The sequence below is a fragment of the Cricetulus griseus genome, chromosome 5 (genome assembly GCF_003668045.3).
Source record: "Cricetulus griseus strain 17A/GY chromosome 5, alternate assembly CriGri-PICRH-1.0, whole genome shotgun sequence".
Taxonomy (NCBI): Eukaryota; Metazoa; Chordata; class Mammalia; order Rodentia; family Cricetidae; genus Cricetulus; species Cricetulus griseus.
The window spans coordinates 164,514,472-164,537,316 of NC_048598.1; the positions used below are offsets into that span (position 1 = coordinate 164,514,472).

Below are 22,845 nucleotides of genomic sequence, written 5' to 3' on the forward strand. Positions count from 1 at the left end.
CAGTTGAAATTGATCTTAAACAAGGGTATCTTCTTGCTACAGATGTTGAAAACCAAAGAGGTTTACTGAAAATATCAGAACAGTAGAAACTGGAGAGTACATAGCAACATTTTGTATTTTAACTCAACTTTTTCCTAACCTTAGCGACACTCTTCAAAGTAACATTCTAAATCTCTTATTTTGAGGGCACCAGAAAAATAAGATGAATTAAAGATAAAAATAATGCATTCACGAATCAGACAGAATAGTTATTGTGATATTAGGTTTGTGAATTTGAAGCTCTAAAACCATAAATTCTGATCCTGTCTTCATAGAAATGAAAATTTCAATCATTGTAGGGAGCCGTTCCTGCATTCTCCATTACAATGATGGTGCCTGCAGGCACCAAATGTAAATTATTTCACAGGCGCTGGGTAATTTCCATTCCTTTGATCTCTGCCTATCCCGTGGCTCATTTGGCCTGAGGAGCTGAAGCCATTCATAGGGTAACACGTCCCAGGCGGCCGCGGCCAGCCTTTATTAAGGAACGGGATTCTTGGGCCGGGGTCTCCGCTCTGGTAAGCTTATGCTCTCCCACTCTCAAGATGCATTAAAGCTTTCCTGCAGAAGGATCCGAGTGTCCTGTGTGTTGTTCTTACCGGCGAGAACATATAGCGCGCGGGACAAATCATAAAACTCATTTGAATGTTAATAATGTCATGACTAGTCCTAAGCACATTACATTGAAAAAGAAATTGTAGACCTAATGTGACACCACCAACCCACATTGAAAATCTCAAAGACCTCCCTGCAGAAGGTTGGTAGTCCAAGTCCCAGAATTCAAAAGAAAAAGTCTTGAGAGTCTGATTCCCAAGGACAACAGCAGCAAAAATAGTCAGTCCTGAATACATACATGTCTCATACACAGACTGAGCAAGTTGTTTTTATATGTTTAGGAGTGTGTGTGTGTGTGTGTGTGTGTGTGTGTGTGTGTTGTGCACAAGTAATTTAAAAGACCATTAATTTCAAAGGAAAAAAAGGAGAAGGAATGGGAGAGCTTCAAGGGAGGAAAGAGAGGGAGACGGTGATATAATTATAATATCAAAAGATAAAATAACTTAAAAAATTATGAGCTTCAAAAGAGCCATGAAGCATTCCCTTTCTGCTCTGCATAGTCCAATTGTCCGAGGCCCCTTGGATGGTTCCCCAGGTTTAACAGACAGGCCTTCCTCACTTATTCACAACCAGCATGACAATCTTCTCTGGAAATATTCTCACATGCACATCAATAGAGCCAGCTCTCCAGGAATCTTTCAATCTAGTCAAGCTGACATACAAGTTTAAGAATCCTAGAAACATCCTTACAGTGCCAATATTTGCAAAAACCACATTGTGAAACAGTCACAATGTCAGCTTGCAGATCAAATAAATTGTGTCCTATATATACAATAGCATATTAATTAACCATAAAGCTGATGAGACACTGGTGCATAGTGCAATAAAAATGGTCCCTTAAAATACTGTATTAATTGAATGAGGCCAGATACAGAAATCATCTACATGTGATTTCATCCACATGATGAAAAACAAGGAAATTCATAGGCACAGAAGCAAGAATGATTATCTCTAAGGTATAGTACAGTAAATAGAGAAGGAAAATATGTTCACAAATGCTTAGTATGTATCTGTATCTTTTCTTAAAAAATATAAGCAAAATAAAGAACAATTGAAAGTGCTTTGTTTTTCAAATAGACTAATATTGAACTTCAAATAGCCCATTCTCTTTAGAAATTTTTTGAAGATGTATTTGTTTTTATTTTATTTTAATTTTTGCCTAAACACACATTTATGTGTGTGCAGTTTGTGGCCTGCAGTATTCACAGAGGCCAGAAGATAAAGATGGAGCTTTGGAACTGGAGTTGAAAAGGGTTGTGAGTTACCACATGGGTACTGAGAACTGAACTAATCCTCTGCAAAAGCTCCAACTGCCTTAACCTCAGAGCGATCTTCCCAAACTCCCAAAACTCTTGATTTAACTAAGAGTTTTCTAAAAGAAACTTAAATTATTTGTGGAGTAAGATATAAAATTTACCAGTCATCCTATAGTAAACTGTGTCTTTATCAGAGTAGCAAGAGCAAAGACGAAATTCGATGAACCTATAGGATAATAACTGAACTATCAATTTTCAGCCATAAGGAGACCAGGCAGGTTAGGTTAGAGGCAGTCTAGTTTTAGGAGGACATCTTATGCATTTATCAGGATAGTAATGGTCTAGTTAAATAGGACATAATACAGAAAGTTCTAAGGAATTTGTATGGGATTTATTTAAGTTAGAGGATTTCTGTATTTTTCCATGTAAAGATGTGTCCCATAACAGGATGAGTGTTAGGACACACTACCTTTATATGTCTGGACCTGGCTTTAGATCTGCTGTCACAGGCAGCCTCTGTGAGCACGGTGTGAGTGCTTTACCACCTGTTAACATTCATATGAACCAGAGCTGTGGTGAAAGTCTAAAACATACAGCTGGCCACGGTGGATGTGAACTCTTCCAAGTTCACAGACAAGAACAATTCCAACAATAAAGTGGAAATGTCACTTTGCATATGTGAGGTAGAACTTCTAAACCTCATTTTTAAATTTTCAGTGTAATTTTCCAATTACACTAAAAACCTAAGGCTCCTGAAACATCACTGTTTGCTAGAAACATATGTCTATTAGCAAGAAACTTTAGAGAAAAAACATTGCTATCGCAATTCTAAGATTGATAAAATATTTCAGTAATACTTGAAAACTAAATTACTGGAGACAGTTTTCAGTTGTTTACAAGGTTTAGTTTAATTTTTAATTATTTCTATATGGAATGTAATATTGGATGCTTTTTAAGTCTCAGTATATTTATTTAATTATTTTCACCATATTTCAATCACTTTTATGAAAAAAGAATAATTATAAATTAGTTCTGGACCATATATGAAGTGATAGTAAATAAAAGTGATTAATTAGATTGCTTAGAATCTGATTATTTTTAGAAAAAATATAGTTTTTATCTACTTTATACAAAAATGCATTCCTTTTCTCATTAATGTACAGAAACTATACTAGAAATCAAACACAGTATCTGTTTTAACTAAAGAATAAACAACTTAAAGGCAAAATGATCTATTTTGCTTGAGGTTTTAGCCCTCTCAGGTCATTGATTTTGGTGTCACTGCTTCTGGACCATTGGGAAAATTTGTGACCAGGGTATGAAATCTGTGGCAGAGACTCCTCACACAACAGCAATTGGAAGCAGAGAGTTGTTGTGGAATGTCTTGGGGAACATGTAGAAACATACCCCCAGTAACACATCCATTCTCATAGGCCAATCTACTCAATTTTCTCCACCTCCAACAATAAGTGCCTTCTTCTGGGGACCAAGAATTTAAAACAAGATTCCCTGTGGGACATTTCATGTTGAAATTATAAAGGCATCTTAGATGAATAAACTTAAAGAATGAGTGAGAAGAACGGGAAGTTGAAAGTCTTTTCACTATGGGATTCCACAAGGGTTTTGGCAGAAGAGTCATGTGGCCAATGTCGATAATGAGTTTCTTTAATGAATCATAATCACTTTCAGAAAAGTGGTGAAAGATATTAAGAGCCAGTTCAGAATTCAGTTCTGTCACTTAGATTGCTTCTCCCACTGGAGGTCTGACTCTCCACAGCTCCCTCACACAACTATGCAAAGACCTTCTACAGGCAGCTTCTCCCAGAAGAGATGAAGGTCTGAGAGACTTCAACAGCTGTTGTATTTCAGACAACAATCTCCATAAGCATGGTGGGGGTTTTGTTGTTTGTTTCTTTATTGATTTATGCTTTGGTATCCTGACTAATTTGATCTAAAAGGAATGAGAAGGCTGAGAAACCATTCTTACAAGTCACACTCTGTTTTGGTTCTATCTCCCAAGGGCAGGAAGAGGCCTTTGACACTGCTGGTTTATCTGCTAGAAGTGCAGGCCCAATAAGGACATTTGCTCTAATCCTTTCCCTGAGGTAACATCTCTCCTCATGGCTTGATAACCGCATCACACAGCATTGTCCTCTTGGAGAATAATTGACATCCCAGTGTCTGTTGTGTGGTCTCAGCAGACTTTCTCCTGATTCCGTAGAAGGCCAATGACTCCAATGAGTCCCATCCTGTGAAATTAGTTAATATTCCCAAAATTTTCCCCTTTGCGCCTCTATGAAATAGGACAGGTCTATATAGGTTTCTGAATTACACTGATCCAGGGAATAGTCATACCCCTGTAAGATTCCTTTTCTTATACAATGCTTTTTTTCTTCTTTTTTTTACATCAGATTTATGCATTTTCTTCTATTTTCCTATTGTCAGTTCATTCCAGTGAACTTTCTCACAGAAGAATCAAAACTTCCTTTCACTCCCTATGCAGCAGGGAAGAAAAAAATAAAGCTTAATGAATTGCTAGCAGAATGTTCATGAGATGCACAAAAAGAAAAAAAAAGTGCTTGGAGCAGTCTCTAATGCAAGAGCAAATTTATAATCCATGTGCCATGTGGACTAAAAGAATACCACGCCAATATGTGAGGCTTTAATGAAGGACAGGAGATAACTGAGGTTGAGACATTAATACTTTATGCTAATTTAAGTAGAAAGAAGGTGAAATAATTTTCCTATAAAAATTCATTGACATGTTAGGCCTTTAGTTATAATGCATCATACCAAAAGAATCTTGATACAAAAATAATTTACATGATTAGTAGAAAATTTACTGATGTGAAATACACATATGACTGGATTTTGTGTTATATAGAGATGCCTAAAGCTGTGACGAAAAACATATGCATGAGAGTTTGCCATGAAAGAATGCTGTCTTGAAGCTGGTTGTAGTTGAGCACATCTGTAAACTTAGTGTTCTTACTGTGAGATGGGAAGGAGAGACAGTCAAGGGCCAGGAGTCTGTGGGCTAGCAACTGTGTTATACATAATGGCTCAGAAAAAACCATGCATATATAGGCACTAATCATACATATACAACATTTTTTTTCAAATTATCAATATGTGGACACAAAGTTATATACAAATGTTTTATGAAATGTTTGACTATAAAAGGGAAACACTCTTATGAAGCAATTTCTATAGAAGGAACATGTAAGTCTGGAAATATCTGACATTACAAAAATGAGATTTGTATGCACTTCATAAAAATAGCTAATAAGAAAGGTGAGCTATGATTCATTTCATAACCAGGTAGTAGGAATTTAAGCATGCTAGTGGTTAGAAAGAGAAGTTAAAAGAAAAAATATTTGTAAATGTGTGGATAAATAACTTCAAATCCAGCCTGGAGTTTCTTTACACTTTTTGGCTCAAAAATGGGGTCAGTTATTTTTTAAAAAGGAGGGGAGGGAAAGAGGCAAAGAAGGGAGAAAGGAAATGAAAAGTATAAATGGAAAATATATGGAATAAAATAGGGCCTTTTATTGTTAAGGATTTTGTATATCTAGTGAAACAAAAGTATGAATCGAATGAGTTGTGCTTTAGTGACTTCCTGAGCTCTCTATTAACACCATACCTTTTCTTTTCATGATTTCTCTACTTAAGGAAACAGGTGGGTGTTTCTCTCATAGACCCCCACTCACTCTTGGGAATACCTTGCTTAAAAGAGACAAGGAAGAAAATGAGAAGGAAAGGATGGGGGCAAAGGGAACAAAAGAAAATGGGAAATTTGTATCCGCATTTCCTGTTTCTCATTTTGAGGAGGAAAATGATTATTTGCAATAGATTTTTCTAAAGGCAAGAGTTAGAAACAGAAAAAAAATAGAGAGATTGTGAGTCAATGTCTACACCCTTCTCATTTCAACCTCTGTTTAGGCTACAGTATATGCTGTTGGTAATTTGTTATTGGAAAAATTGTTCTATTCCATATATGCCACACTGTCAAGGTCATGGAGGATTTGAACAGATACTGCCGTGTACAAACTCATGCATACACATTTTCACCAGGCTTCCTTTCCTAGGTCAATATGGAATGGAGTCAAGTCTAAAAGTCATAATATCTAATTCAAGGAACTGTTTGTGAGTTAAAAGATAAAGTTGCCCAGGCTGTGGTGGTGCCCACCTTTAATTCCAGCACTTAAGAGGCAGAGACAAACAAATCATTGTGAGTTCAAGGCCAGCATGGCCTACAGGTTAAGTTCCTGGGCAGCTAGTGCTACATGGGGAAACCTTCTTTGGAAAAACAAAACAAATCAAAACAAAAAGCAAAAAGCAAAGGAATAAAAGGATAAAATTATATAGATGTAAAACAGACTAAACAATAATGTTTATATACTCATATGTATATATATATATTTGTATGTGTGTGAGAGAGATTGATTTGTTACATATTAGTTGCAGAAAATTATTAAAATAAAGTCATCAAAATGAACAAAATAAATCAAAGGAAAATAAAATAATTGCAAGTCTTCATCACACAGTAAGGTAGGTCATTTTTTTCTAGTGATTTTAAATGTGGTTTAAAATTAAGTAAAAGGAAAATTCTAATAAGAAGGTTGAAGCACAGGTTCAACCACAAAGACACACTGGTTACAACTGTTAGGTTATACATATGTATTGTTTGCTTCAAACTAACTTTAAAGCATCTGAGGTCCCCCCCTGCCCCCACACCAAAAGAGATCTGAAATCTGTGGCCTTACCTGGACTAAGCCAGCACCTCAACATTCTGTTACTAATGTATTTAGCAATTACTCTGTTTTCATATTTTTTGTTTTGTTTTCATTTTATTTTTTCAGACTTTTTTATTTGAATTAGAAACAGGATTGTTTCACATGACAATCCCAGTTCCCTTCTCCCTCCCTTCCTCCCCTACAATGCCCCCATCTAAAACCTACCTATCACATATCCTTTCTGCTCCCCCCTGGATGGTGAGGCCCTCCATAGGGTGTCATCAGAGTCTATCATATCCTTTGGGATAGGGCCTAGGCCCACCCCTGTGTATCTTGGTTCAGGGAGTATTCCTCTAAATGGAATGGGCTCCCAAAGACCACACCTATGCTAGGGATAAGTACTGACTACTACAGGAGGTCCTGTAGATTTTCAAGGTTTCCTCAATGAAACCCATGATCCTGGGGTCTGGATCAGTCCCATGCTGGTATTCCAGCTATCAGTCTGGGGAGCAAGAGTTCCCCGATGTTCAGGTCAGGTGTTTCTGTGGCTTTCATCAGCCTGGTCTAGACCCCTTTACTCTACACTCGTCCTTCTCTGCATCTGGGTTCCAGGTCAGTTCAGTGATAAGTAGTGGGTGTCTGCTTCTACTTCCACCAGCTGCTGATGAGGGCTATCGGGTGGCATATAAGTCAGTCATCAATCTCATTATCTAGGGAGGGCATTTAAGGTAGATTGTTAGCTGGTGTCATCTTTGTAGATCTCCAGACATTTCCCTAGTGCCTGATTTCTCTGTAAACCAAAAATGTCTCCCTCTATTATGGTATCTCCATTCTTGTTATCATCTATTCTTCCTCTGACTCAAACTTTCTGCTCCCTCATGTCCTCTGCATCCCTCCTCTTCTCCCCTTCTCATTCTCCTACCTCCCTCACCCCTCTTCCCTTGCTCCCAATTTGCTCAGTGGAACTTGACCCTTTCCCCTTCTCCAGGAGACCATGTATGACTCTCTTTGTGTCCTCCTTGTTTAGTAGCTTCCCTGGCAGTGTGGATTATAGGCTGGTAAATCTTTTACTCTATGTCTAAAATCTGCTTATGAGTGAGGACATACCATGTTTGTCTTTTTGTGATTGGGTTACCTTGATCCATCCATTTTCCTGCAAATTTTAAGATTCCATTGTTGTTGTTGTTGTTTTCCCGCTGACTAGTACTCCATTTTGTAAATGTACCACAGTTTCTCTATCCATTCTTCAGTTGAGGGGCATCTAGGCTGCTTCCAATTTCAGTCTATTACAAATAATGCTGCTATGAACATAGTTGAACAGATGTACTTGTTGTATGAATGTGCTTCTTTTGGGTATATGCCTAAGAGTGGAATTGCTGGATAGTATCTTATATTTTGTCTCTCAATTAATTAGATGGAGAGGATCTACATTGTTGGTGTTGTACAGACACAAAGCCTTCATATCCACTTATGTGAATATGGATAATAGGAAACCAAAAGGGACAGAGGGTGAATTTGTCAATGGAACCTGACTGAATCCTTCCTTTTGATCAGTTATTTCCAGTTTAGATCATGTGATGTGAATAGAGATGATATTTCATTAGGAACTAGAAATAGGGAGACACTGAAGGGAATGTTTAATATGGACCTACTGATGACGATGAAGGTAAAGTATTTTTAAATTTTTATACTAAACCTATAGCTTTGAGGCAGTATTTAGGCATGGTATTACCTCCTTAAGTCCAGGAGAAGAACCATATTAAAAATCAGATTACATATTGTCTTTTCTAAAGCTACTCTGATATGTGAAAAAGCCTGCTCCTTTCAAGGAAGCCCCTGAATCATCCATTTATGTAGAAGTGTGGGTAAATTGTTTCTATTTTATATGGATTGAAAACCAGATCCTGGGGAATCTGATTTCTAAGAAGTCATTCTGACATTTTTTCTTTCCATGAGAAGATATAAAACATAAATTAATAACACAGTTAAATGATAAGTAAGTGAAGCAACATATATAACACACCATTAAGTTCCCTAGACAGATAACCATATAACATGATCTTGGTGGGAGAAAAGTCCTATGACATCATAGAAGTTGTCATCTATGTATGGGTATTGTGCATAATGCATCACAGGACGTCTGATAGAATTTTATGCTTTAAAGCCATGTTAGTTAAAAAATGCATTATAGGGTTTTGGTACAGAATAACTCACTATAAACATACATGATAGACTCAATTTGCTCTCAAAATTAAGTTGCTTCTTTTACAAGGGCACAGAGGATTGGAGACTCATAAGTAAGACAGGAAGCTATTGAAGAGAGTCATAAAAAATGTGATAAAGATACTGAAGTATAGCTTTTCAGGGTTGGTGTCTTCTGGAAAGAAATGTGGAAGGACTCAGTTTTCTTTAAGGAGCTGGCCACTGGGAGTTTGGCCATGATGCAATGAATATATGGGCAACACAAATTAGACTTGGTGTATTTTTTTTTTTGAGGGGAAGGGAAGACCTGGAAAGAATGGGAAGGGAGTGTGATTAGGGTACATACCTGTAATTTCCAAATTGTTAAAAAATATTATGCTAGGGAACAATGTAAAGATGCACTAAAATAATTTAAAATCCCATATTTCTAAGTGATATTACCAGACCATCTATTTAACATATTTACTCTGTGCAATTAGCATATTGCAACTTCTCCCCTGGAATTCATAGAAAACTTGCAGAATTTAAAGGGAATAAATTTCAAGATGCAAAGCAATGTTTGTAATCATAGGAAAACATTATAGCCAAATGCTACATATAGTCTAGTATGAAATAGGAAAACTGTTTTAGATGGCACACACAAACACATAAAGCTCTAGAATGCAAGTTTTCACTACTTAGATATATTCCTAGTCTATGGCATCCTATATTAACCTATATTATAGTCATTGATACACAGAGTGAGCTGGGCTTGCATGTTTAATTAAAATATTTTACACTATTTACTTATTATGCTGGTTTGGAAAATATCAGATTATCTTGGTGTGAGAAGCCTGTAGTGATGGGTGTCTAATGAGGTTTGTATTTTAATGAAATTATGCTTTGTTTTTATGAAATGAAGTGAGACATGAGCAAGAAACTGATTTTTCCTTTCTCTGTGCTGTTGTTTCTATCTGGTTTCTATGATGCTGTTTGGGCCTGATGTTGGAAGGGGATGAAGCTTGAAATCCATATAAAATGTGCTGAGACTAAGACTTTTCTTGTACTTAATTATGAATTACTAAGGGATATATTTTGAAGAAAACATGTTTTTATGGCTACAGAAAAAAAAGAACCAACCAAGTTGTTCTTTTTATAATTTCATCTACTTCATGACTGCCAAATAGCAATTCCACTTTAAGTGAGTTATTCATTTGACTCACAATTTTAGAACTCTAAGAGCCCTGTGACTTTGGGCTTGTATAGGTGCCACATACTGGTGAAGGAACACAGTGGAACAAACTGCCCACCTCAAACAGGAAGAAAGGCAGTGTGAGGACATAGTGTTAGTTTCATTTAAGGGTTTCCCCCAGCAGGTCTTCTTCTCAAAGAGCCCACTAACTCCCAGTAGTACCCGTTCAGGACCACACTTTTAACCCATGAGTATTTAGGGGACATCAATCATGCAAACTCTAGCAGTTACACACCTAGTAGTGGGATTCCTGGATTACAAGGTAAGTTTTAGTGTTTTGCAGAGGAGTATTGAAAGAGTTTAGTAAGAGGGCACAAAGTCATAGCTAGAAGGAGTAAGTTTCAATGATTTCTTGCCCAACAGGGAGATTGCAGTTAGCAGTTTGTGTCATTTATTTCAAAGTAGTTGAAGGAGAAGAAGGACATGATAAATATTTAATGTGGCAGGCATGATAATTCCACAAGCTTGATTATTCCAGATATGTTAGTTATCTTATTTTTGCACAAAATCAAAAGTGTATGGAAACATGAATTCCCAATGTGGAATAATCCATTTGTACACTGTGAAGATACATTGCTGTGATTGGGTTAATAAAGAAACTGACTGCCCAAAAGCTGAACAAAATAAGCTTAGGCAGGAGAACCAAACAGAAAGTGGTTGGTAAAAGAAGGCTGGAGTCTGAGGAGTAATGAGCAGAAGCAGCGAGAAGCAAGAGGAACAAGCCCTACTGAGAAAAAGTGCCACGTCAGGTGGCAAAGCATAGTTAAGAAATATAGATTAATTTAAATGTAAGAGTTAGGTACTAACAAGCCTGAGCTACTCAGCATTTATAATTAATATTAAGATTGAGTTGAAGGCTAGGGTGTAAAGATTTCACTAGACCCAAGATAAATGTTAAATGGGTATTTATTGGGGAACAATTACACAGATAATAACTTCAGGAACAGTTCTCTGCCCCTCCTATTGGATAGGCTGACTCAAGAGAAAGAGACCACACCTTATGCTTCCCTCTTTCTGCCTCTGTCCACCTGAAGCCACAATCAAATGGGTGTGGCCACCATTATAGGTTCATAGGCAAGATGCTGCTATACTGAGTGGTTATATGAGATAAGGCAGAAACTTCGGCCTGAATCTTCCTTTCATGGATTAACTCCATGTTAATTAAAATATAAGCCTTAAGAACAAAGAAGCATCTTGATTCAAGTTCCTAAGTTTAATATCACCAGACTTGTAATGAAAGAGTCACCTTTATGCTACCTTCTTGTAACCCCCCTCCACCTTGGCAACAATAGTTTTGGCTATGACCACATAGTATATAAATGTATAATTGTTTCCTATGTGTGATGGTTTGAAAGAAAATGGCTCCCACGGGGATTGGCACCATTAGTAGGTCTGGCCTTACTGAAGTAGGTGTGATCTTTTGGAGGACGTGTGTTATTGGAAGCAGGCTTTGAGGTCTCATATATGCTCAAGCACACCCAGTGATACATTTGATAGGCCTGACCATGCTTTTGTTTGGAGTAATATGGACTTTGGTACTTGGGGATCAGAAAGCAGTAGAATGATTTAAGCACTGCTTAGTGGGGCATCCTTGTAGGATGGATGATGGTGGTGCTGATAATGATTTGAAATGTCACACACTATCACAAGAGGTTTCAGAGAATTTTAGTATGTTGCCTAGAAATCTTTCTTGTATATTTTGGTGAAGGACGTGGCTGCCTTTTGCCCTTATCCAAAGGGTCTGACTAAGGCTAAAATGAAGATTTTTGGATTAATTCTGCTATCAGAAGAAATCGTAAAGCAGTCTAGCATAGACTCTATTGTGTGGTTATTAGTGGTAACTCTAATGAAGACATATAATGAAAAGGAGCAAGATGATTGAGGAAAAATATTCGAGGAGAAAAGAGCACCAGGAAGTGGAATGGAGCTTAGTCCTATATCCAAAGAGATAAACAAATTAAGAAGTGGAATAAAGGGAGTGGTGACCTCAGGGAAGATCTCACTCAGCTAAGTTTCCAACTTGGGGAAATGCATTAAAGAAAACTTTGGAGACCTTACTACACACCTGTGTCACTGACCATGCTCATTTGGGCGTGGTCACGGGTACATACATGAGTGTGTAGGACTAGATCTGAGGTCGAAGACCTCAGAGCTCTCTCTTGCTGCTGGCCCAGTAACAGGAACAGCCTGGGAGGATCAATGGAGCTGGAACTTGTGGCAGCCTCCTGCCCCTTGTGTAAGTGTAATCTCTCCAAATAAACTTCATTTAACCTGTACTGAGTCTAGTTAACCTTGATTTCCGTGTGATACAGGTGTGATGGTGTACTCCTTTAGTCCCAACATCGGGTAGGCAGAAGCTAGTGGATCTCTGAGTTTGAGGCTAGCCTGGTGTAAATATAAAGTCCAAGAACAGCCAAGCTAGGCAGTAAAGGAAAATAGAAAGCTATTGAAGATGTAACTAAACAAGGGGGGTCATGTTCCAGCCCCAGTAAGCAGCAGCACTTGGCAGCTTTGTCCATGTGATTTTGGCTTTAGAGTTAAGAATAGCAGAAATGGGTTATAGAACTTGTCTCCATGCCCAAGGAAAGTAAATGCGACCAGGCATATGTCGGGGTGTCCCCAAAGAGAGGCCTAGTAAGATGTGATGTTGAAGCCTGAATTGCCTTGAGGAACCGACGATGCTAGAGTTTCCAGAGTCATAAGATAACTGCCCCAGAGAGCTGCTAACATGGAGTATAACCAACACAAGGGAAAGAAGTGTGTTGCAGTAAACAAAGCTGAATGGAATTGGAGATGTGAAGATAATTTTGACACCTGTTATGAAGATGCAGAGTTTGTAGTTTGCCCACCTGGTTTTTCGGTCCTGCCATTTCCTTATTATGCTTTCTTTCTTACGTTTGGAATGGTAATATGTATCCTATGCCATTATATGTTGGTAGTATGTGATTTGGTTTTTGATTTTGGTTTTACAGGAGGGTTACAGTTAACACTTTGCATGAATCTCAGAAGAGACTATGAACTTTAGACTTTTAAATAAAATTGAGACTTTTATAGACTATGGGGACTTTTCAAGTTGTACTGAATGCAATTTTGCATTATGATATGGCTACATGCCTTTGGGAGCCAGGTAGTTGAATGTGGTGTTTTGAAAGGAAATGGCTCCCAGACTAACTGGTGCTAGTAGGGAGGTGTGGCCTTATTTGAGTAGGTGTGGTCTTGTTGTAGGAAGTGTGTCACTGTGGAGGTGGGCTTTGAGGTTTCATATATTCTCAAGCCGCACCCAGTGAGACATTTGACCTCCTGTCACCTGCAAGATGTAGTAGCACTTTTGGCTCCAGCACCAAGTCTGCCTTAATGCTGCCGTGTTCCACTACATGATAATAATGGACTGAACCTCTAAATCTAGAAGTGAGCCACTCTCAATTAAATGTTTTCTTCTTAAGAGTTACTGTGATCATGATGTCTCTTCACAGCAATAATAAACTCTAGTTAGCATATTATATATGTTAATAATGTTTTCTTTGAAATTGGGTTAGCAACTAAGAGAGATTCTGTCTTATATATTATTGTAAGGAAACATCTTATGGGAATAACAGAAACAAAATTAACAGATACAGACATGTTATGGCCCAGCTCTGCCACTTGTGACAAAAAAAAAGGAGATATCTCAACTGAGTAAGTTTCAGTGACCTAGTATTGAATCCCCAGTGAATACTGAAACTTAACTGAAGAACCTGTGCCGAGGGCTAAATGGCACAATGTATTGACTGAACTGTCAAAGGCTGCTACGTCATCACTGATAAGCAACAAGAAAAGGACGATTCGGAGGTAATAATGAAGTTTTTTATTCTAGGAGCAGCATCTAAACTCAAATCAAGAAGACTTACAAGAGTTCCAAATGTCAAAAGAAAGTAGACACTGTTGTCCTATATGGAGATAGCACCACTGAGTTATGAAATGAAAGTGGACACTGCTGTCCTGTATGGAGATGACACCACTGAGTTCTGAAATAACAGGCTCCTGTAATACCTTCAGAAAACTGATTTTGATTATTTTACAAAGTAATTTTTTATATGTGGGATTAAGGCATCAGATTTTTCAATGCACTGCTCCTTTCTCAACTTTTCAGGGGAAAATGATGTAATTGGAAAGTTATTTTAGCTCGGAAATGTAATAACTTTGATCTAACCTATATCCTTGATTCAAAGTGAAGCTTTCTTTTACTGTTGATGGTAAAGGGAGTTTGAGAATTTTACAGCTTTACTAAGCAGTGTGACCTTTGCAGTACCCAAAGACTGGAATGTTATGCTTAAATTCCATTTTATAATATGGCAAACCACTCTTTCTCAACACACCACAGCCATTTAGGCAATTGTAAGTTTGACACCTGATTTCACTTTAACAGCACCTGCTTGAAACATAATTATCAGTCCATTTTCATAAGGGACTTCCATGTTGCACAGATGGAGTCTTTCATACCAGACTACTAACAATGGATGTGGGACAACAGCCAAGCTGTCTGTAAGACATTCTGACAGCTTCAAAACAGGCATCTGAGCTGTAGGAAAGAATTTCCTTTTCCTCTGAACCATATATGAACATCTGTTAAAACCTGTTCCTAAACTTTTCTTCCTAGTTTTTTCTCTTCTGACATGGTATGAGTAAAAGTTTGAAATCCACACCCATCAATTTGATTTGCTTCATGATACCTACACATTACCCACCAGAAAAAAAAATGATTTGAAGACTCCATTTCAAATAAACCTTAGATTTACAGGTATCTTTCAGTAGAACAGCATAACATTTAAGTTATGCATATGTTCAAACATGACGATCAATTAATGTAAGCAATCAAGATTGGAGTGAACATGTATACTCATGCAAATAAGGCATTGCATATTTTCAAGAGATATATTTTGATTGATCATCACCCACCCTGGGGTTCTACATTTACAATATTGTTTACAGGCCATGATAAACCAGCATTTTAAGTCCTGAGTTTCCAATTCAGAGTTCTGAATGTAGACTACCAGGGATTTTTTCAAAAAGGTAGAGGCATACCTTGTTCCCATAAAGACAACATTCAATATGGGGAAGAAATAATTAAATACCTACATAATGGATGTAAAACAAAACTACTTACAAGGTCAGAATTTGATAAGTGGTGTTTTGTTAAGATGAGCAATGATTTCCTCCCTGAAGGGTTGAAAACCTAAAAACTGAGGAAATGCATCAGCATGTGTTTGATGGGTGATCACTGTGGGCAACCAGACCGGGGAACTCAATGCAACACCCAAAGAAGAGATGAATAGACTCAGTGGCCAAGGTCAAGAGGAAGCATTGGTGAGTTGGTTCTATCCAGAAGAGTTTGCAATTAATTAAATGTTGGGTATGTGGTCATACTACAGAAAAGATGCTGAGACGGGTTTTGGATTTATTGTGAGCATTGACAGCATTTGTGGAAAGCAGTGATATATACCACAATGTGTTTTTATGTGACGGAAAATGAAGGCTTCATTATGTATCACAACCATTATTTGGGGTTTTATATTTTAAAAATATTTTCAAAAATTTCTTATTATCTAGTCTGGTACATGTTTTGGAATGTTCCATTTGTCTATAGTGTTTTCTGGCTATTAATTACATATAACAGTGTAAGAAAGGAAAATAGAGAAGGCATCATTTCCCCATGTAAATTCCTTAAGTAGTTTGCAAAGTACATTTTAGGACACTGTATTCTGTTTTCCTGACCAAGGAACCACCTGGAACTCTCAATGCATTTTGAAAAAAGAGTAACAGTTTCATAAAGTTGGTTCTATAGGTAAATCTATGTTTTAATTACAGATGAAATTTCTCTAATTTTAAATACATTCATCAATTTTTTTTACGGACAATTGTTTTGTTTTACAATGTTAAATGAACAGTTATTTAGGCAGAATTACATGAAATCATAGCACTCAAATGCTTTTTCTTAAGGATATGTATTATTTTCATTTATGTGTATGTATGTTCATATATGTGCTTATATATAAAAGTATGTCCTGTTGCTCATGAATGCCAGAGGTTTTTGTTTCCATGGAGCTGGAGTTGAAGGAGGTTTTAAGCTAATCATCATGGGTACTGGGTCCTTGTAAGAGCAGGAAGTGCTCTTAACCACTAGCCATCCCTTGAAGCCTACTACTCAAATTCTCAAACTATCTATTAGACAGAAACATTTAGTTTGCACAAATAAAACATTTTATAACAGTCTAATAAGGTTTAATATAGATGTATAATATCAATAAAATAGTAACTAATTATACAGCTTAGCTAGAAAATGGAAAGCATAAGTGATGAGAGTCATGATTTTATCACAGTAGCTTGAAAATTTGGTGGTATAAAAGTAGTGAGAGTTGAACACTGAGGAAAATGCATTATGGAATATACTGGGCATTTATAACTGCAACTTTTTATGCAGTTCAAGAATGGGTTTGACTACTTCTTCCCAGCACTTAGGGAACTAAAGAAACAGAACCAGAATGAACAACAAGGACAACCACTCTAAGTAGCAAATCCTTCCCCAAGTGTTTCCAGGTAAAGGAATACAGTACACAAATCAAATAGACTGACAACCGAGAAGAACACCAAATAGAAACAGTGCATTTGTATGGGATGACTTAGAATGACTGTTAGTGAAATACTGACATAAATACATAAAGATGTTCCAGAAAATCTAAGCAATGTCATTTGGAAAATTTGTTTGATTAACTTTGCAATACCAAAATAATATGTATACATACACAAGCACGGTCATTCTTTCAGGAATGTAGCATATGTTTAAATTTGTGTTCAATCTTAAGATAAATACTTTAAAAACTAAAATGTTCATAAGGAACATATAATTGTCTAAATTTTTGTATTTGGCTTCCATTACAGCAATAGATTTTCATATACTGGAAAATTTTAAATAAATAATGGATTTTATTATAAAGACTTATATTTGTTCATGGCTGCTGCTTTATCTTTCTAAGGCATAAATAATGTTTTGTTAAAAATATAGTTTGATCTCACACTCTTCTTCACATTTGCTCCCACTGCAATCAAAGAAAGTTTACTACAAGGATCCTACCAAAGTATCTTTTTAGTTTTTTCAATCTATCACTCAGTTTTGTCTCAACTGTAGATGGATTTGCTTGTAGTACATAACAATTCTCTGTCAACTTTTTGTATTTTTTAGTCATAAACCTACCATATTAGACCATATAAATATGGGACCATAAAATATTGCCATACTCTAATGTTGGAAAATCCAAAGATAATTGAATTCTGCACTAAATAAAATGAAAGTCAAAGAAATCACTGAACTAGTATTAATAGCTCAGCCATAATAACATAATAAATGTTTGTCTTTAACATTTCATCAATTTAAGGTAAGGAATGATGTGTTTAAAAACTGTATCCACGAAGTTAAAAAAAACTCATAATAGATGATGTTTCAACTATTAGTATGTTAAAAAGAGAGGGTGAGAAAATATAAGCATCTCTAAGCCCTGTGATTACACTTTAACGAAAATATATATGCTTATCTCTGTGACGTACCTAAAAAGAGAAGAAATATTAAGGCTACCCTGAATGTAAGATTGCTGTAGATTACCTCACTCCCTTACCAAGATGTTGTATAACAATGACACTATGAAGTACTTGTGACAAAAAAAATTGATGTATTGAGCCATTCTAATTTTGGAACTATTTCTAAAACCCATTCTGAATAAAATAAATCACATTTCACCAAGGTTTTACTAAATACTTTGTAATGTACTAAAAATTTGCCTGGAGTTTTTTACTATGATTTGAAATTAGACTTGAATAAAACAAGGTCAGCTTTTTGAGGGAACGATCAGATATGCAAGAACATGTTTATTCTGGTATATATTTAAAGAATTTTAAAGCATTTTAACTGTCAAGGTATAATAATTATAAAAATGCATAATAACTATGGTTCTGAATCTAGCCTTTAAGGGCTGAACCATCAAAACAGAAAAATTTCAAAAACTAAGTAATACTCCATTGTATAAACATACCACGTTTTCCATTTTTCAGTTTATCCATTTTTCAGTTTGGGGCTTCTGGGTTGTTTTCAGGTTCTAGCTATTATGAATAATGCTGTTATGAACATAATAATGCAAGTGTACTTGTGGTATTATTGAGCATCCTTTGGGTATATTCCCAAGAATGGTATATCTGAGCCTTGAGGTAGATTAATACCTAATTTTCTGAAAACTGCCATATTGATTCCCAATGTGGTTGTAAAGTTTTCACTCCCACCAGCAATGGAGGATTGTTCCCTTCACTCCACATCCTCTCCAGCATTAGCTGCTACTTGTGTTTCGATCTTAGACATTCTAACAGGTGGAATCACAGAGTTGTTTTGATTTGCATTTCCCTGATGGCTAAGGATGTTGAACATTTCTTTAAGTGTTGCTCAGCCATTTGTTGCAGTGTTGACTGTGAACTTCTGTCTCCAATGGCTCATTTGAATCCATGACAACAAACTGTACTTTTGGTCAGCCACATGACCTTTCATACTTGTTTGCTTCTCTGGATTCAATGTTTCCTTTAAGGGCTGCTCCAATAAAGGTATAATCCATCTTGCACTTTCTTCATTTCATTTTTGAATGTCTAGTGCATAGAGAATCATTTCCCTTTATTTCCTTGTCCTAGTAAACTATAATTCTGATATAAAAGCTTTTGTTCATAACAAAATTCAGTGTGCTCTTTAGTCACTTCTAACAACAAACTTTAGTGAGCTCTTCATCAATGTTAATTCTGAAATGCTGATGTTTAATGAGATAAATATTTTGCACAAAGAAAAAATATGACACAAATAACATAGTTGTTCATTTTGCTCCCAGAATACTATCAGTATCACATTAAAGATAAGTTAAATTAAATTGGGTATATTTTTATTAGTGTAGCTATCTAAAGGAAATAAAATCAATCACACGATGGTGGTTTTGGGCAATTTTGACTGTTTTATAATAATTGAGAATGGGGCTGGGGGATACATTGGTAAATCCTTAACTATTCTGGGTGAAACAAACAGCAAACCAAAGACAAAGCAGTAAAGTGATAAATAGGACTTTGACACTAAATTTGCATTGAGTCATCTTCTATTACTTCCATCAGCAATATCTATTAGAACTTGGGGTTCTATTTAGCTTGTTTATTTCATATTTCATGCCAAAGTCTGGATAATATGAATGTAAAACATCTATTTGCGAGCTAGGCAGGTAGACAAATAATAGGGGATGCACGTAGCATGGATGTGTCTTTGGGTTTCACACTAAATACTGAGAAAATAAAAAATTATAAAATAAAACTATTGGACTAATGCATATGTTGGAATGCATTATTATTACTATTACTGTTGAAATCAACCATAGCCATTAAAATACATTACCTTTTCATTTACCAAACTCTCTAGTTTATTCATGGTCTTCGAAACTATTTGGTTACCTATGGATTATTTTTATGCCATGATAAACATTCAGAAATGATGGAACAACCATTTAGATTTATAAGGAAGCAAAAATTATGGAAAATTTAAGTATATCGTTTAAAAATCTATTAAAAATAGCTTGTTGCAGTGGTTCCATACTGTAATTCCAAAACCCAGGATGCTGAGTGAGGCAAAAATTTGTTGTGAGACCACAATAAAACTGGACTACCTAAAGAGTTCCAGACCAGCCTTGGTTACAGATAAATAGATAAGTCTATTCAAACAAATGAAGTCACAATAGGGAGACAATTATTATTTGAAGGGTCATTTATTCAACATTTTTTTACAAAATACAAAGGCTTGTTCTGCATGAATATAGAGCATATGAAAAATAATATATTTTTGCTGAGTCTAAATTTCAGACATACAGAATTTCTCATCTATTGTCTTGAAGAATTAATTTGATTTGGCACTTGGTTTGATATAAACAATGAGGCAGAAACCTTTTCCCTGTTCATTGAATCATATCCATAAGCACTAACCATTTAAAGATACAAAATCAGACATTTGGCACACAAGACTCTTTCTGCAAGGTAACTGATTTGCCTATGATCCTAAGGTTTTCCAAGCTATATGAGAAGAAGGCTTGAGGGGCTGGGTATGTTCTATAATGTGTCAGCAGCAGTTGATAGTAAATGCAACAGAAGATTTGTTTTGTCTGTGGTACAAGAATATGTCCTACCAGACTCTACTTCATTTTATCTATTGAACACAATTAAGCACATACTCATTGTCTCTGACTGACAAAGATGTATAAAAATACAAAAAGCTGGCCATGGTTTTAACGGGAAAGCCTATTTTCATTAGCTATATGAATGCATTTGCTAAAATTAGTGAAGACAGGAAAGTGATTTAGGGGTAGTATATACAGAGTTTGAATACATTTTCTATCCACTTGGTGATTTCAGGCACTGTGGCTGTTCAGGATGAACGATTTCATGGGTTAACTTAATAGCAGTTTAATTTTCAGTGCAAGCAAAAGCAAATACCTGCCCAATGTCACACACATGACCTAGTACAACTTAAAAGTTCCAACCATTTTTATGTTTAACATCTTCACTCTGGAGACATCTTGATTAAAACTTCATATCAAGTTTGCTCTTGGTAGCAATTTAAATTTCTGTGAACGCCAAAGCAAACACTCATCTCCCTCTCTGTCATATATAGAACAAATGTATTTGGAATACGTTAACCTTCTCCAATTTCACTGAGGAAGCATCTTCCATAAGAGGCACTTCGTGTAAACCTATCAATCATGAGAAACAAGACTGGAGATGCCTGCATTTAATTATATTAAACAACACTGCCACAGTCATCTGCCATGTAAACGATGTTTGGGTTAGGCTTGCCATCACAACGGTGCTTTCCTGAGAATGGAGCTGGTCTCTGTATACATCATAAGTGTGCATGCTCCGAGCTGTGGTCACTATCACGACTGTCATCATTTGCTAGTGAGTCCCCTGCCTGCTGGAGGGTGGCTGCACCAATCCCCGACAGCTCTGATGGGAGAAGTGTTCCCTTTTTCACATTCACCAGTTCCTTTTCCCGAGCTGCAGCTCCTTGCTGTCCTCCTTTGACCCGCTTCCACTTCATTCTCCTGTTCTGGAACCACACTTTCACCTGGAAGGAAAGGGAATAAATAAGTCAAAGAAGGTAATGAAACCTAGATCCCCAAGGGCCTGCACACAGATGTCATGATTACGGAAACCATTCAGCCTTGCACTGAATCAGGTTGCATGTGCATGAAAATCGAAAATGTTTAGACAGTCCCGACAGAATCTTCATTAATTCTAACAAATGAAAATAGATAGAAAGAGGTGGAGAAGCTTGTTTGCAAGCACTAGGCTGAAGTTTATGAATGAATGAACACATTATATTCATTATATTCATCTCTGCAATTTTGTTTACATATACGAATATATATCACGACCCTATGTTTCTCCATGCTCTGAAGTTCTTCTTTGACTTGGCCATAGAGTTCATGCTGGTTTATTTGGTGACAAATCTGTCCCTGAAAGGGTGCTATTCATTACAAATACCCTCTGACTTGTGATGGCAATAATCTCAGCAAACACATTCCCATCAACGGAAAAATTATAATTCACCTCACTAAAAGTCCAGATGCTTTTTGATTTTTAATTAATTTTCATTTAAATTGAAAACAGCCTTATTTTACATACCAACCTCAGTTCTTCCTCCTGTCTTCCCATTGCAACCCACCAACCTTCCATCAACTCTTCAGGGAGGATGAAGCCTCCCATGGGGGACCATAAAAGTCTGTCCTATCATTTGGGACAGGACGTAGGCCCTCCGCTGTATATCTAGGCTGAGAAAGTACCGCTCCATAGAGAATGGGCTCCCCCAAACCATTCATTCACTAGGCATAAATACTGGTTCCACTTCAAGAAGCCCCATAGACTGCCCCACACACACCCACGTTCGGGGACCTGCTTAGGTTCAGACTTGGGTTCATGAGTTCCCATTTGCTCAGGTCAGCTGTTTCTGTGGGTTTCCCCAGCATGGTCTTGACCCATTTTCTCATCACTCCTCCCTCTGTACAACTGGATTCCAGGAGTTCAGCTCAGTGCTTAGCAGTGAATCTTTGCTTCTGTTTCCATCAGTTCCTGGATGAAGGCTGCATTTAGTCATCAATCTCATTATAGGGAAAGGGCATTTAAGGTAGCCTCTCCACTATTCCTTAAATTCTTAGTTTGGGTCATCCTTCTGGATCCCTGGAGTTTTCCCTAGTGCCAGACATCCCATTAAGCCCATAATGGCTCCCTCTATTAAGGTATCTCTTTCCTTGCTGTCCTTCTCTGTTCTTCTCCCAACTTGGCCTTGCTGAATTCCACATCTGACAGAGGGCTATTCTACAAAATATACAAAGAAATCAAGAAACTAGCCACCAAAACACCAAATATTCCAATTAAAAATGGGATCCAGATCCAAATAGAGAATTATTAATAGAGGAATGTCAAATGCCCAAAAGGCACTTAAGAAATTGCTCAACATCCTTAGCCATCAGGAAAATGCAAATCAAAACAACTCTGAGATACCTGTCAGAGTCTGTCAGAATGGTTAAATCAAAAACTCCAAGGACAGTTTACCCTGGAGAAGATGTGGAGAAATGGGAACACTCTTCCATTGCTGGTCGGAATGCAAACTTGTACAGCCACATTGGAAATCGGAATGATTGTTTCTCAGGAATATGGGAATCAGTCTACCTCA

At 36.8% G+C, this 22,845-nt stretch overlaps 1 protein-coding gene across 1 annotated transcript in view; it reads right to left on the reverse strand.

Moving 5' to 3' along the window:
* Window positions 1-21,012: 21,012 nt before the first annotated feature.
* The window catches only part of Meox2 (mesenchyme homeobox 2), a 62,124-nt gene continuing 60,291 nt past the window's right edge, over window positions 21,013-22,845 (reverse strand). Inside the window, exon 3 of the mRNA XM_027419744.2 lies at window positions 21,013-21,237. Within this exon, the coding sequence (XP_027275545.1) occupies window positions 21,013-21,237 (225 nt within the window). The remainder of the gene's footprint in view (window positions 21,238-22,845) is intronic.